Genomic DNA, 17,330 nt, shown 5'->3' with positions numbered 1-17,330 from the left:
TATATGTATATGTTCTCACCATTTCTTAGATAAGTAAAGGCATACTATCCAGGTTTTTTCAACTTTTTTTTTCCACTTAAATTACTCCATAATAACATATATAGATATTCCTCATTCCTTATTACAGCTGTATAATATTCTGTTTGTAGATAATAGCAAAGTTTATTCAACTGTTTTCCTATTGATGGACATAAGGGCTACTTCCAGTCTTATGCTATGACAAGCTGTGCTAAATGAATAGACTTAGGGGTATGTATTTCTATACAGATACACATGTAAATACTGTACAATATTACAGCTATACAAAATAGTCTTATGCATCTTTAGTTCATACATGGTATTACAAAATATTATCTGGGCTTACCATGTCAGTAATGTAGATGATATCACCTTCTTCAAAGTACAATTCATCTGGCTAAAAACAAAATTAAGTTTTACTACAGTTGATTTTTCATGAATTAGAATACAATGATAATTATACAAATTCCAAGTCCTAAAATTTCCTTATACACAGTGTAATTTTATATGCTTAAGTATGTACTAAACCATATAACAAAACACTACTGACAAGCTAACACATGTATAGAAAGGTGATTTTTCACATGATAAACTTCAAAAAATTAATATAACCAGTAAGAATTACCCAGACACTTACACACATCTTATATCCTTTCATGACGAAAGCAAGGCATTTTTATATCAGAAGAGAATATTAATAAAACTTCCTTATAAAAATGTCAAAAGGTGATATACATTTTTCACAAAAGGATAAATATCTAGAATTAAAACCATGAAAAAAATAGCTAAAAGCTTGGCTCTCTCCTAAATGATCAGGCTTCAATACTTAAACACTTTCCTATCAACATCTGCTATCTACTTATTTTGAGAAAGCCATTATCCTCTCACTTAATGTTCACAGAGAATGAATATTTCATATATGAGAATAGTTAACACATAATTCAAACACTGATAAAGCTAAAGTGTTGAAAGATATGAAGCAGTAACTTAGTCTAGCCATAAGCAGCTCTAAGGGGTTAATTGACTATACAGACAATATGTGCTTGTGGACCAGCCAATGTCCTACAAACTCTGAATAAAGCCAATAACTTTCTTTAAACATCTTCTTTTTCCCATCAGTAGATAATACCTATCAGCATAACTTTATCTATAAATATAAGATTATGTCTATTGAGAGCGAGCTTCAGATATTGGGAAATGTTTATACTGTCATGTTGAGTGAAAAATGTAGGGCACAAAATTTCACATCGGATAAAATCATAATTATGCATGACATATGTATAGAACATTTTCCAATTTTCTAACATAAGCATATATTACTTTCATAATTTTGATTAAAAAAATTTTTTAAAAAGGCTTTGAGGAGTTGCCGTCGTGGCGCAGTGGTTAGCGAATCTGACGAGGAACCATGAGGTTGGGGGTTCGATCCCTGGCCTTGCTCAGTGGGTTAAGGATCCAGTGTTGCTGTGAGCTGTGGTGTAGATCACAGACACGGCTCGGATCCTGCGTTGCTGTGGCTCTGGCATAGGCCGGCGGCTATGGCTCCAATTAGACCCCTAGCCTGGGAACCTCCATATGCCACAGGAGTGGCCCTAGAAAAGGCAAAAAGACAAAAAAAAAAAAAAAAAAAAACATTGATTTTCTGATTCTAGTTACTGTGCCAGTACCATACAAACGAAATTATGTTAGTGAAACAAATTATTTCATTCATTCATTTTCCTTTTGTTTATCTCCTGAGTTGCACACTAGGGAAGTAAACATGACTCTGTACCAGTAATTTATTTAGTTTCAAAGATGATCTATATTATTATTACAACTATTTCTCCCCAATATAAACAAAGACTATATCAGCTATATTATGCTTTAAGCGACCACATTCATAAATATTTAGATGCAATATGCATTCAAATATAAACATTAGCAGATGATCATGAATGAAACCAAAAAACGACATACATTTTAATATTATTGGAAATAGGCATTTAGAAGGAAAAAAAATGTAAAGTCTTCTAAGATTTTCTCTCATCTTTCTCTAAAATATTCTGATGATCTATAATCACTATTATTACCAATATGTGATAGATGCAGAAATCAATTAGGGAAACAAAACTATTTACTTCAGCATTTCCCTGCTGCAAACTGGCTCACTTCTCAGAGAGTCCAGACAGGACTCACCACCACAGCTGGATACAGTGGCCATCCCTACAAGGTTGGCCTTCACTGGCAACTGGAACACCATCTGATTATCCCTCCTTTAGATAGCAGTAAGGAATGGGAGGAGAATGAAGTAAGACGTAAGGAAGTACAGAAAATAGAATATATGTAGACATTTAGCATTTTGGGGCTATGACTGAGTTTCTTGGAGTTTTGAAAGCATTCAACGTCTTGAAGAGGTCTTTCTGGTCTTAAAGCCATCTTGGACCACTGTTGTTCTGTGCCGCTCCTTGGAAGAAAAAGCTAACCTTGCCCACTGATGTCCAACAATGACTCCTCCTCAGTCAGTGTTTACACTGAAGGGAAGGAGTTATTTCCACTTACAGTTGTGGCCTCCTTCTAAAATTACAAAAGTCAAGTTTATCTAAATTTCCACATTTAATAAGATCACTCACCCTTGAAACAAACCAAAAAAAAGCACATTTAGAGAAAGGACTGAACAAATAAACAAAGAATATACACACAGATCCTAGTCTTCCTCATTAAAAAAGGAATAAAGCCTGGAAGAATGCAGCGTGTTTCATGGATCCAGGGTCTTCCTCGGTGGGTAATGAAAATGTTCTGGAACTAGAGGGAGGAGATGGCCGCACAACATTGTGAATGTACTCAATGCCACTGAATTGTTCACTTTAAAAAGGTTAATTTTGGGAATTCCCTTCATGGCTCAGTGATTAACGAACCCGACCGGCATCTATGAGGTTGCGGGTTCGATCCCTGGCCTCACTCAGTGGGTTGAGGATGCGGCATTGCCATGAGCTGTGGTGTAGGTTGCAGATGCAGCTCAGATCCCGCATTGCTGTGGCTGAGGTGTAGGCCAGCATCTATAGCTCCAATTCAACCCACAGCCTGGGAACCTCTATATGCCTCGGGTTTGGCCCTAAAAAAACAAAAGACCAAAAAAAATTTTTTTAAAAGGTTAATTTTATGTTATATGACTTTTATGTCAATTTTTAAAAAAACAGTAAGGCCAAGAACAGTTAAAATTCTTATGGTCTTTTAAATAATTCTTGTCCTTCATGGTCTGGTAAAGTGCACGATTTGGAAAATGGCACAAACTTACAGTCATTTCAAAACTTCTCAGGGCCATTTTGGATTTTAAATTAAAGGTTGCTGTTCAATAGTAGTGTCTGCCTCAGCCATCTATTAGATCAGATTTGTTTTTCAACTGAAGCAGCAACAACAGGCAGTCGATTTCAGTCAGGTTAAAAAAAAAAAAAAAGTGTCCCTATTTTTTCATCCTGAGAAAAGAGAGTGGATGGTTTATTTTCTTTTTAATCAATAGCTCCCAGACACACAATACTACTCCCTGTAAAATATCTCCTTCCAAAGAAACTAGGGGCAGTTTTTCCTAACTTAGCTGAGGAGGCAGTCTACCCAATCCCTCTAACTGCTAAGGCAGTGTAGACAGCAAGGCAATTTCATGACTTTAAAACTTGATAGATTTTTACCTCCAGTATTCGCACTTTCCATCAAGAAACCACTTGCAGGGCATTTAATGTAAACTGTTCAGTGAGGATCTGACTTTAAATCCCTGGCATCATATTCATGGAACAGAAGTGGGAAAAGAGTGACACAATCAAGCAAGCACTTTTCTATTTCTAAGTTTGTTCTTTGGTTTTTAACCACATTCCTCTTTTCCTCTCTCCTTAAAGAATCTCAAGCTATCAGAACAAGTACATTCTTGGCCACTGGGATATTACAGGGATGAGTACAAACTCGGTAATGTACATCCTCATTCCTGTCCCATATATTCTTGGTAACATCTCATTCTCAAGGCATTAATGCTGTTGGTTTGTGCAAAGATATTTTATGAAAAATTTTGTTAAGACTGTGATATCTTTTTGAAATTTTTCAGATTTGTCAACCCAGAGCCCCAAGAATTAATAAAAAGAAAAAACAAAACATATTGAATTCTCCATAGATGATTTATTTAACATTGAATAGTATTATTACGTGCAGGCACAGGTCTAGACACCTACAAATGTTAACTCATGTAATCCTCACGGCCAGCACTGAGAGGTGGGTGCTATTCTTATCACCACATTATAGATGAGAAACCTTATCAAGGCCATAGAGCAGATACATGGTCCAGTCTGAACTTGGACGAGGACAATCAGATTCTGAGGTCCCTGCCCTTCAGCACCTATGTTTTCTCTCACACATGGGCATCAGGTACAGCCATTACTAGTCACCATGGTGTCATGACCAGGACCTTGGAAAATATCCCGGTTGTTTACCCCAATCCCAGCCCCACATAAGGCAACATGACAAAACCAACTGCAGCACCTTATACTTAACCTCATTTGATCCTCACAACAACCTATGAAGCGGGGCTGGGTCCTGGGTATAATCTCCATTTCACAACCAGGCTCAGAGAGGTTGAAGAACTTGCTCCAAACCACAGAGCTGTGAGTGGTAGGGCTGGGCTCCTACATCAGCTTTTGGGCTCCTTCCTCTACAAACAGTGCTGTAAACCTAGAGGAGCCCAGCACACCTTACATGATAGTGGAAGGTCTCATGGGTTTCCCTGAGAGATCATCCTATCTCCAGCACTGTTCTCTCTCCATCAGTGCAACTTTACACTGTCTATCCAGTCCTGCGAGGCCTCTATATGACCCTTTATTACATTCACAGTTGGGTAGGAAATAAGAACCAAACAGGGCTGAGAAGTGTCAAGAGGAAATGTGAGTTGGCAGGAGGAATCAGGAGTGATGAGCTTTCCAGTGTCCTACCTTTTCAGTGGATCACCAAGACTGGAGTTGGGCACTGCTGTCCCTATCTTCTGAGGGCAGTACAGCTAAAAACTGGACCCAGAGTACTATGCACATCAGCAATAGTCTCAGAGTCCAGCTCAGCCCTTCCAAATTGCCTTGCTCAATGACTTTAACGAGGCCAGGTGATTTTAGGATGTACTGAGGGATACCTAGCCCACTAGAGAAGGTGGCTACTGGTCTCAGGGGCAAAAGACCACACTGAGCTTGTCCAACAGAAATTCTCTTTCAGAAAAAGAATGTAAGACTAACCTAGTTCTGGGATGATATTCAAAATATTGAACAAATGGAACAGCATGAGCACTTAACCAGTCAGGAAGGCTCACGGGACCTAGAGGGTACCTGCTCAGCCAGATGCCTCCCCTTTTAACATCTGAATTGAGGGGAGATGGAAAGGGGCAGAGTATAAGGGCAGCAGGGTATGAAGCAGTCCATACTGACCATCCAGTACACACAGGTTGAATTAGCAGCACTGCTCTGCAGCCTAGGATCCTTGAGACCATAGAGATTAAAAATAACAGGTTAAGGGAATTCCCATCATGGCGCAGCGGAAATGAATCAGACTAGGAACCATGAGGTTGTGGGTTCGATCCCTGGCCTTGCTCAGTGGGTTAAGGATCCGGCGTTGCCATGAGCTGTGGTGTAGGTCACAGACACGGCCCAGATCTAGTGTTGCTGTGGCTGTGACATCGGCCGGTGGCTACAGCTCTGATTAGACCCCTAGCCTGGGAACTTCCATATGCTGTGGGTGCGGCCCTAAAAAGACACAAAAGTCTAATAAATACATAAATAAACAAATAAATTAAAAAATAAACAAAGCAGGTGGTATCATTGTGTGGGGAAGAAGCAGCAGAGAAGGACTACATGACACCAAGATGGGAAGGTCAGCAGATCAACCAAGGGGCTCAGCTTTCACAGCTGTAGACGGCAGTGGGAAGTGGCCAAACAACCATTCCTGTGAATTATTTATGGCTACCAAAGACAAGGCAGACCATTTAGGCTAGCGGAGGTATCTGAATGAAATCACCTTCAGATTTGATGCCACTTTTAAACTGAAAAACTAGAATACTTACAGTTCTGGGTTCAAATGTATAAAGAGCTCTGAATACTTTAACTTGCCCTGAAAGAGAGAAAACAAAAAACACACGATCAAGTCCTTCACTTCTAAATTTTCTCTGAATAGTATTATCCTGAATGTTCTTCAGAATTTCCTAACTAAAAGCCTTTGTGAGAAGTTTATTTTGAAATTAAGTAAGTGCTTTTTCCCCATCAGAGGTATTTCTAAAATATTTCTTAAATGAAAATATGAATAAACACACATTTTTGCTTCCCCCTCTCAAACAATGGGAGCTTCCGAATTATTTGTACTTAGTTTCTGTCCTATATAGAGCCTTTAAAAATAGAACGGTAAATGTTTAACATAAAGAGATGCTTAATGTGACAATTGACAATGGCTATATATTTTTAAATCCATGGTTTTGATCGTATATCTTCCAAAAGAAAAGAAAATACCATGGAGAACAACAGTACCTATGAGAGAAATCAGTAATCATTACGTCCAAAACAGAGTGTAGCAACTATCCAAAGATGAGGGCATGTTCACGAGAGCCGTCCTCGGGTCTGCCTTTATGATTTACTGGCCTGCTCCATTCAAGGACAGGAACCCTGACTTGTTTAATCTCCTGGCACTGCCTGGCCTATAGTTTGCACTTACTAAATGCCTACTAAATACATATATAAGTAAAAAAAACAAATTCAAACAGTCTAATAAAAAGATATCAAAATAGAAAAACTAGCTACTTAAAATGTGATAACAGTTCACTTTCAGGACTGGAAGAACCTTTTTTTTTTTTTAATTTTATTTATTTATTTATTTAGTCTTTTTACCTTTTCTGGGGCCGCTCCCTTGGCATATGGAGGTTCCTAGGCTAAGGGTCCAATTGGAGCTGTAGCCAACCGCCTACACGAGAGCCACAGCAACGTGGGATCCGAGCCACATCTGCCACTTAGACCACAGCTCACGGCAACACCAGATCCTTAACCCACTGAGCAAGGCCAGGGACCGAACCCGCAACCTCATGGTTCCTAGTCGGATTCGTTAACCACTGAGCCACGACGGGAACTCCTGGAAGAACCTTTAGAGATGACCACCTAGTCCAAGAGCATCACTCAGAACCGTGTCCCAAAGGTTAGACAGAAACTATTTACATTTTTACTTTCGTCTTTATCACTCCTATTTTAACATGTTCTAAAATACCATAGCATAGGAGTTCCTTGGTGGCCTAGTGGTTAAAGGATCTGGCACTGTCACTGCTGTGGCTCAGGTCACTGCTGTGATGGAGGTTGGATCCCTGGCCCAGGAATGGCCACGTGCTGTGGGTACAGCCATTACATATAAAACAGCATGACAGAAAACATATATTCAACTTATAAATATATTTATTGGGAGTACTCAAAACTCCAACTGATTGAATGTTAAGCATTATGAGGGCAAGTGTTTTGTTTTTGTTTTTGTTTTTTTCTTTTTAGGGCCACACGTGTGGCATATAGAAGTTCCCAGGCTAGAGGATAAATCAGAGCTAAGCTGCTGCTAGCCTATGCCACAGTCACAGAAATGCCAGATCCAAGCCGCATCTGCAACCTATGTCACAGCTTACGACAACGCCAGATCCTTAACCCACTGAGCAAGGTCAGGGATCAAACCTGAAACCTCATGGAGACTAGTCAGGTTCTTAACCTGCTAGTTTAGAGCATTAGAGAATGGGAAATGATGTAACGTCCATTAAGAAGGGACTATGTAAATCAATCCTGATTCATCCACATAAGAGTCATTTAAAAAGAATCCTGCAGACAGACCCACAGACACTGATGCAGCAAAAAGCCTGCAAAATCTTCAGTGAAAAAAACACATTATAGAAGAGCATGCCAAGTACCATCCACTTATGTTGACAGTACACATACATTTAGAGTGACAGCACCAATTATGGGAATCTTCACATTCCACTCCACATGCGCTGTTTAAATTCATTACACTGAGCGTGTATTACTCTGATTGCCAATGAAAACAATGAAGATACTTTCACTAGGGGCAAGGAGGGGTGGGAATTTTCTTTCTTCTAAACACCCTAATACAGAATAGCTGCTCAAATCCCCTGTTACTTACTGTGTCTGCAAGAAAACATTACTTCTGTGATCTGAATTCTAGTGTCACTTCTAGAAGCAAACTGAAAACTTCTGTTGTTGTTTGGAGTTTGCTTTTTTACTCCACATTCTTAGGCCTAAGAAAGGAAACTTTAAACTGAAGGAGAAGCTGCCAAGAGAAATATTTTCTGCTGACCTGACTCTCTCTGAAAGGGGAGATTAGCTATCTTGATTACTGTAAATTTTCCAAAGAGAAGTTCACAAGGAAGCAGTCCACTTGTGACCAAAATCAATAGTGACGGAACTTTTTGCTTCTTTGAGGGAAGGACAACGATGAGATGTGCTATGGCTAATTTTGGAAACATGATCCAATGTCAACTTTATTAGCTTAGGTAAAATTCAATATAAATTAAAGAAACTGAAAAAAAATACTTGGGGTGTGACTAAGCTGCTGATTTTTAAAACTACATCTTTTACAATTGCCTTACTTAAAATGTTAAAAGGAAGTTGGAGATTTTTTTTTTTTTTGCTTTTTAGGGCTGCCCTCGTGGCATATGGAGATTCCCAGGCTAGGGGTCAAATTGGAGCTGCATCTGTGACCTACACTACAGCTCACGGCAACACTGGATCCCCAACCCACTGAGCAAGGTCCTCATGGTTAACGGAGGTCCCGTGTCCTCATGTTAATGGAGTTCTTTATCCCTGAGCCACATCAGGAATTCCGAATTTGCATTTCGATTTATACTAAATAGGGAACATCAGGCAACTCTTTAGGCCATTATGTGAGGGAACGTTCTCTCTATGGAATGCTCTAGGAAAAAACCTTTACATACATGATCCTATTTAATCAATTAATGTTGGGATGTTAGACTTTTGTGGGTCAATTTTAATGCATATATTATAAACGTTCTGGGCCTTAATTTACTCCATTCTCAAAGCTTAGTCAAATAGAAAGGAAAGAATGCCAAGAAACAGGCAGACGTTACGTAAGGACAGCATAAAAAGGAAAAACAAATGACTTTCATGACTGCAGTTTACCACCTCTGGATACAGTCTCTCGAGAGAATAGTAATTAATAATACTTAATTTACTGATCATTTTTACATCATATTTAACTCAACTGTGTGTGTGATATTCTACAGGCATATAGGTTTACACACAGAGCTAAAGGGTACTCTGTGTTTCCAAGTCTGTCCTTGCAGACATCTAAAAAAAATGATAAACATCTTAATAAATCAAGAACAGGTGCTGATCAATTCAAATGTGTTTAATGAAGGCAGATTCACACATATAAAATGGTTGTGTTCTTGTATATGCAGAGAGCCTAATCAGAGACTTCTTCAGGGACCCTCCACCTTGATTATTTTCTCATGGAAGTCTGGTTACATACAACAAAGGAAAAAAGTGGGGCTGCGAAGAATTACCTGAAGTCGCCCTGGAATTCACCCTGAATTAAGACTGGAAACAGAGCATCCATGAGGATGCAGGTTAGATCCCTGGCCCTGCTCAGTGGGTTAAGGATCCGGCATTGCCATGAGCTGTGATGCAGGTCTCAGACTCAGCTTGGATCCCTCACTGCCGTGGCTGTGGCGTAGGCGGGCAGCTGTAGCTCCGATTTGATCCCTAGCCTGGGAACCTCTGTGTGCCACAAGTGCGGCCCTAAAAAGACTGGAAACAGGCCCAGTCTTTCGCATGATGCTTTATATGACTCTCATAAACATGAACTAGCATGTGAATGGTATTAAGGATTTCAGTAGGGCTGCCTCCAGACAGGAGCAAGATAAGAAAATTCCCATCACACCAGTAGCATTTGGCTCCCTACCTTGCCAGGCACGCCCTTCCCTTTTCTCTGCAACCCCACCCAGCCCCTGTAGAGAAGGGCTGAGTCCACTAATGATAGGCAAACAGCATTTTCCTCTGGAGTTAGGCTGACAGCCTCCACCCCAACCCCCAACTCCCCTTCCTCCCCCCACCCCCACACTTCAATAAACTAATCCTTGTCCATAGCAGCTGAGGCTGATAGAGGGAAGGGGATCCAGGATTGGGTCTTGAACAGACAAAGGGGAAGAGAATCTGCTGTTTCTGAGGTTTGCAGTGAGAGTATGTATTGGTGCACCTCTACGGCCTTGAAGCAGCACTTAGAAGGACTTGAAGCTTACGAACTCAAACGCAATTTTTTTTTCTTGCTTTTTAGGGCTGCACCTGAGGCATATGCTGCAGCTGCTGGCCTACACCACAGGTCACAGCAACATCCCTGAGTGGGGCCAGGGATCAAACCCACATCCTCACGGCTATTAGTCAGGTTCACAACCCGCTGAGCCACAACAGGAACTCCCGAACACACAATTTCTAATCTACTTTATCCTCTGTTGGTTCACCTTCAGGAGTGGGGAATTTTCTAGAGTGAGCAACTACAACAGCATTAAAAGGGTCTGCTCACTACAATGGATGGACATACCATAAATAGCAAGAGGAATCACTAGGCAAAATGTCAGAACTTAGACACCCATAAAAGATTGACTATTTCACTTACATCCTGCTTTAAAATGTTGGAAGGTATGAGACATTTTAGATGGACTTCATTTAAAATGGTTATGATAATTACTACATACTCACTATGACAGTTAAAACTAAAAATATTGACCATGCTAAGTGTTAAATAGGATATGGAACAACTGGAATTCTCTGACAACACAAGTGAGTGTCTAGTGTAAACTGGTATAACCGCTATAGAAAATTACTTGGCAGTAGTATTAATTCGTTTTTTACATCTTAACATAACTTTAAGATTTTAAATGCATTTATGTAACTAGAAAACCTTCCCTGCATCTTTTGCTGGACTAAAACATTGAGTAAAAAATGACCCCTCCCAAACGATCTCACTATCCCTGGAATACAGTGAGTCTGGATATTTTTAAATGGTAAGTCACTAATTTAGTGGTTTTAAATATATGTAATAAAACAGAAAAGGTCAGGGTACACTGTATGTAATAGAAATAATTACAGTTTTGTGAAAATTTTGTTTCATTGAAACTGGACAGATGGATGGAAAAACAAATGCTTATTTTAGAAATTTACCAAATACACATTTTGTCATAATGCCAAATGGCAAAATATTAAAATCAGCATTTGCCAAAGCCAAACACTGCCTTTACAGAGTTAACTATTGGGAAAACAGGATAAATCTGAAATTATATTCAAAAATTAATTATGATTATGATTTTAATATTAAAAATCCTGATAGATCCATTTTTTAAGGTTGTTTTTTTTTTTTTTTTTTTTTTTTTTTGGCCATGCCCACAGCATGTGGAGTTCCCTGGACCAGGGATCAAACCTGTACCACAGTAGTGAACCAAGCTGCTGCAGTGACAACACCAGACCCTTAATGCACTGCACCACAAGAGAACTCTTTTCTATGTGGAATCTAATATAAGGCACATATGAACCTTTCCACAGAAAAGAAAATCATGCACTTGCAGAATAGACTTATGGTTGCCAAGGGGAGGGAGATGGAGTGGGGTGGTTGGGGAGCTTGGGGTTAATAGATAATCCATTCCAAACTATTGCCTTTGGAATGGATTAGCAATGAGATCCTGCTGTGTAGCACTGGCAACTATGTCTAGTCACTTATGATGGAGCATGATAATGTGAGAAAATAGAATGTGTACATGTATGTGTAACTGGGTCACCATGCTGTACGGTAGAAAAAAAATGTATTTGGGAAATAACTATTTAAAAAATAAAAAATAAATTAAAAAAATAAAATAAAGTTTGATATAAAAGGGCAAGAATCATAATTCCTCAGCACTGTCAACTGCAGCCTGATGAGACTTTTGCAAAACTAAATAAATATTCTCTCTAAAATGAGGTCTGTGTAAAAGCAAGATATTATGGTGCTAGTTTTCCTAACATCGCTATTGCCTGCGGTGATTCTACCACCAAGTTAGTAAGCTTTCCTTCCTCTCTAACAGAAACTGACTGAGGTCAAGACATAACTCCTCTTTATTTCCTGGGCTTAAAGATTTGCTTAAGGCTAGTGATGAAAGTTCACTGAGAGCAATTCCACAAAGGAGAAATGGTTTCCCCAAAATTATTAGAGATCATATTCTCTCAATAACTGCCAACCCGTGCCTACGATTTTTGCTATATACAAAATAGCTTTTGGACATATAAAATTCACAGCCTCACAATCATCATTAACTACTGCAATATTTTATTCTCCAATAAAAAATATACAGTTAGGGAGTTCTCGTTGTGGCTCATCATTAACAAACCTGACTAGTATCCATGAGGATGAGTGTTCAATCCCTGACCTCGCTCAGTGGGTTAAGGAACTGGCGTTGCTACGACTATGGGGTAGGTCAGCAGCTACAGCTCTGATTCGACCCCTAGCCCAGGAACTTCCATATGCCGCAGGTGCAGCCCTAAAAGGCAAAAATAAATATATATATATTTATACATTTATAAATATATATACATACACACTTATACTTTCAGTTGACTGATAATTTTTCATATATAAAGTACAAAGAGGATATTTTGGAATAAGCTACACTTAGAGTATGTACCTACCTTTCAAAGTGAATATTAAGAGAACAATAAATCCAAATGGCATGGCTTGTTTGCATCCCTGGCTTGGAATGAGGGATTCTTAGGCAATGTACAATCCTTGATCAAGTATAGGTCTTAATATACCAAAAATAACTAAAGTAGGCATTTCGCCATTTGGTCAGCCATCCAAAGCTGAATGGCAAAGTTTGGAAGAAATTTGAGGTAAAGGTAAATTTCTGTGTATCCCTATGATATACATCTCTTATTGGAAGTCAAAGTCAAAAAAAGTTTGAAAGCCATTGCTCTAGACTTTCTGATCAAATTCGAGATTTGCTATAGGACTCTGACGGTAAGATAATATTTCTTCTACTTTATGAATCTCAAAATTCAGCTAGCATATGAAATACAAGACCCTTCCATCACCCCCAAAAGAAGATACTATAACCAATTTTAGATAATTATAACCCATCAAAAAGAAAGGTGAGGAAGAGAATTCTTTTTTTTTTTGGGGGGGGGGCTTTTTATGGCTGTACCTGCAGGGCACATGGAGGTTTCCAGGCTAGGGGCTGAATCACAGATACAGCTGCCAGCCACAGCCACAGCAACACAGGATCTGAGCTGTGTCTGTGACCTACACCACAGCTCACGGCAACACCGGATCCTTAACCCACTGAGTGAGGCAGGGATCAAACCCACAACCTCATGGTTCCTAGTCAGATTCGTTTCCTCTGTGCCATAACAGGAACTCTGAGGAAAAAAATTCTTTGAACAAGGAGAAATTGTAGAAAAGGAAGAACTTACTATATACATATATTTCTCATATATTTCTCATTATCTAAGAGAAGGCAGGGAGTACTAATCTTAATTTATATGCCAGGGGTAAGAAAAAATGGGTCTCAGAGTAAGTAAAAGTATTAATGTAATTTCTACAAGGCATCTTTAAATTGTTCTATTAAAGAAGCATGATGAAACAGGATGTTTTCTGCTCAAAAACAAAACAGAAGGAGTCTGTGTGATAGTATCCAAGAGTCAAGGCCATCATTTCCATTGCTGGGGTGAAAGGAAACAGCTGTGCTCTGCTGGGCTAACACAGGGGTCCCCTGGGCTTTGCGGATTCCAAGGCCCATAAATGAGGAGGTTGGCTCAGAAGAGGCTTCTGGATGAAGATCTCTAAGCATGTCAGTCCACAAAAGCCCACTGCTCTTGAAAATAAAATATTTTTCTTGCAAAAACAATCATCATGTGAGCACATCAGTTTCTAACCTAAAGAATAAGTTTCTTCCCTCATACTTATGTTCTTGGATGAATTAAATCAAATCCAATAAATTCTATTTGCACATATACCTTTAAAGGCTATAAGTAATTAAAAAAAAAAGATGATAGATACAATATTTTCCTACCCCAACACTACCTCTTCCCTTCTGCCTCCATATGCAATCAAAAAAGAAAAAAAAAAAAAAAAAAACCTAAAGAATTTGAAACGTGTCTTGATTATTTCAGCTGCAGGAATGGCAGACTCATTAAAAACAGTAGCCAGTGTGTTTTCTGACAAGAGGGTTCTGTTTATAAACAGTGTGCCTTTCTTATCCATTTTTTTTCCTTTGCTTATACTTTTCAGTGCCTTCCAGCAAACGTGGTTACTTTCACATCTTGAGGGGCCATAACTACTGGTTATTTTTATTTCTTCTCTGCGGGATAACATAAAAGTCTCTAAGAGCAGGGTTCAAAATTTCAAAGGGTAAGCTCAATGCCAATCACAATCTTGACTGTTTAAAAATCAGGGAAAAGAACAAATCCCTCAAACCCTTCATCTCAAGACATCCTGCGTCCAAAGTCAGTTTCAGGAGATCATGAGGAAGAATGGAAGAAAGGTCTTTTATTCAGTCCTTGGAATTTAAAGAAAAAGTGCTATACTGGCTACAACACCTTCTGCAAAAGGCTAGATGAGTCCCAGGACTGACTCAGGACAGCAACGCCCGCTTTTGTACAACCCATGAGCTACGAATTAAAAACGGCTTAACATTTTCAAACGGCTGGGAGGGAGAGACGATTGAAAAAATATTTCATGACATATGAAAATGATCTGAAATTCGAACTGCAATGTCCATAAATAAAGTTTCATGGGAATGGAGCCAATATTTGTGTATTATCTACGGCTGCTTTCCCACTACAATGGAAGAGTTGAGTGGTTATAACAGAGACCATTTGTGGCCCACAAGGCCTAAAGTATTCACTCTGTACCTTTACAGGAAAAGTCTGCTGCCTTCTCTGCTATGGTCCTCCTTTCCCTGTAAAGGGAAAGTCAGACCAAAGAAGCAGAGGTCACAGCCTGAGGAACTGTGGGCCTGCCTCTCACTGGCCCCACAAGCAGTCCAGGCTTAGCCCTGTCCTAAGGGAAATGACTAGTTGAACAAATAAGTCCACATATCCAAGATGGAGATAGAAAATTCCCTAACACCAAAACCTTTAATCCAAAACAAACGACCAATCCAAGTTCACGATTATGGGACACCTACCACATACCAGACATCATGCAAAGCATTGACATATAGCAATTCTCTCTTTTTTTTTTTCTTATTAGGGCTACATCTCGGCATATGGAAGTTACTGGGCTAGGGGTTGAATGGGAGCTGCAGCTGCCGACCTATATCACAGCCACAGCAACACCAGATCTGAGCTGTATCTACAACCTAGGCCACAGCTTGTGGCAATGCCAGATCCTTAACCCACTGAGCAAGGCCAAGGACTGAACTCACATCCTCACAGACACTATGTTGGGTTCTTAACCTGCTGAACGACCATGGGAACTCCTTGCAGCAATTCTTTTAATCCTCAAAACAATCCTGGGACACAAAGACCTTATTAACATGATTTTAGAGCTGAAGAAACTGAGGCTAGAAGAGAGAACCAGTCCAGGTCTACACAGCTGAAGAGGCAAAGATAAGTTTTAAACCCAGGCTATCTGGCTCCAAAGCTCATACTCTGAACATTCTGGATGAGACTCAGAAAGAGCTGAGCTTTTAGTGCTGGGATTAAAGGGCACTAAACACATTTATATATGTAATGTACTGACTGCAGTTCCTGAGCGTTCTGTGCGCCCCTAAGTGTTAGCGATCATTAATTACTATAAATTTTTACCCTATCAGGGGTTTTATTCCTTGCATTTTTATCTTCACTGGTAAGACAACCTTATCAAAACCCTATTCCTGTACATTAGAGATTTTATCATTTACAATATTCCTACAGAGAAATGTAAATGCTTTTGTTAAGCAAACAAAGCATAATATCTAATATTCCATTAAAGAACTCAGTAAGAGTTTTTAAGTTGTCATTCTTTTTTTCTTTTTTTTTTTTTTTTTTGTCTTTGGTATTTTTAGGGCCACACCCGTGTTATATGGAGGTTCCCAGGCTAGGGGTCGAATCAGAGCTACAGCTGCAGGCCCACACCACAGCCACAGCAATGTGGGATCTGAGCTATGTCTGCGACCTACACCACAGCTCATGGCAACACCAGATCCTTAACCCACTGAGTGAGGCCAGGGATCGAACTCGAAACCTCATGGTTCCAAGTTGGATTTGTTTCTGCTGTGCCACAGTGGGATCTCCCTTAAGGTGTCATTCTTAAAACCTATAGCCACTGTCGTCTGTCAGCTCAAGCTGCTTCAAAAAAATACCATAGACTGGATGCTTAAACAATAGACATTTCTTCTCACAGTTTTGGAGGCTGGGAAGTCCAGGATCAAGGTGCTGCTCAGTCTGGTTTCTGGTGAGAAGGCTCTTCCTGGCTTTCAGAGGGCTCCCTTCTCACTGCGTGCTCACACAACCTTTCCAGGGTGTGTGAGCAAAGAGAGATCTCTCTCCCTCATCTCCCAAAACCACTAATCACATCATGTGGGCCCCACCCTCTCGACCTAATCGAATGCTAATTACTTCCCCAAGGCCCTATCTCTGTCATATTGAGGGTTAGGGCTTCAAACATGAATTCTGGAGGGACATAAACATGAATATAAAATCATAGTAAAAAACAGGATCACATGAACATGTATATATATACATATGATGGAATACAGGTTACCACAATAATAATAAAAAAGGATCTAACATGACCTTTAAAAATAGCTTTTGCAGAGTTCCCTGTGGTGCAGCAGGTAAAGAATCCAGCGTTGCCGCACCTGCAGCACAAGTTCCATCCCAGCCCAGGAGCAGGTGTGGCAGAAAAAAAAAAATTGGGGGATATGCTTATATTTTACCTTTTTTTTTTTTTTTGGTCTTTTTGCCTTTTCTAGGGCCGCTTCTGCGGCACATGGAGGTTCCCAGGCTAGGGATCTAATCGGAGCTGTAGCCACCAGCCTATGCCAGAGCCCACAGCAACGCAGGATCTGAGCCGCGTCTGCAACCTACACCACAGCTCACGGCAACGCTGGATCCTTAACCCACCGAGCAAGGCCGGGGATCAAACCCACAACCTCATGGGTCCTAGTCGGATTCGTTGACCACTGCGCCACAGCAGGAACTCCCTATTTTACTATTTTATAAATATAATATCACTGGTGGCAATATTATATATACAAGCTGCTATGTAAAACAAAGATATGCATAGAAGAAAAACTGAGAGGAAAAATACCACAATGTCAA

The 17,330-nt window shown here is 39.8% G+C and overlaps 1 protein-coding gene across 4 annotated transcripts in view; it reads right to left on the bottom strand.

Moving 5' to 3' along the window:
- OSTF1 (osteoclast stimulating factor 1) overlaps positions 1–17,330 on the bottom strand; it is a 144,767-nt gene that overhangs the window by 21,561 nt on the left and 105,876 nt on the right. For 2 of the 4 annotated variants that reach the window (XR_014836443.1, NM_214005.1), the window contains 2 exon segments: positions 6,077–6,123; positions 365–415 (listed from right to left, as the gene is read on the bottom strand). Coding sequence is in view for 3 of the 4 variants with exons in the window: in NM_214005.1 (NP_999170.1) it covers positions 365–415; positions 6,077–6,123 (98 nt within the window). In the remaining variant the exon portion in view is untranslated. 4 annotated transcript variants of the gene reach the window in all.

This window comes from Sus scrofa, chromosome 1, assembly GCF_054392235.1.
Source record: "Sus scrofa isolate SSC_HxYL_T2T_F1_AM1 chromosome 1, Sscrofa_HxYL_maternal_Yorkshire_Landrace_v2.0, whole genome shotgun sequence".
In the NCBI taxonomy this organism is placed as follows: domain Eukaryota; kingdom Metazoa; phylum Chordata; class Mammalia; order Artiodactyla; family Suidae; genus Sus; species Sus scrofa.
Note: the sequence above shows the minus strand (reverse complement) of the source record. Positions and strands in the feature narration are given on the sequence as shown.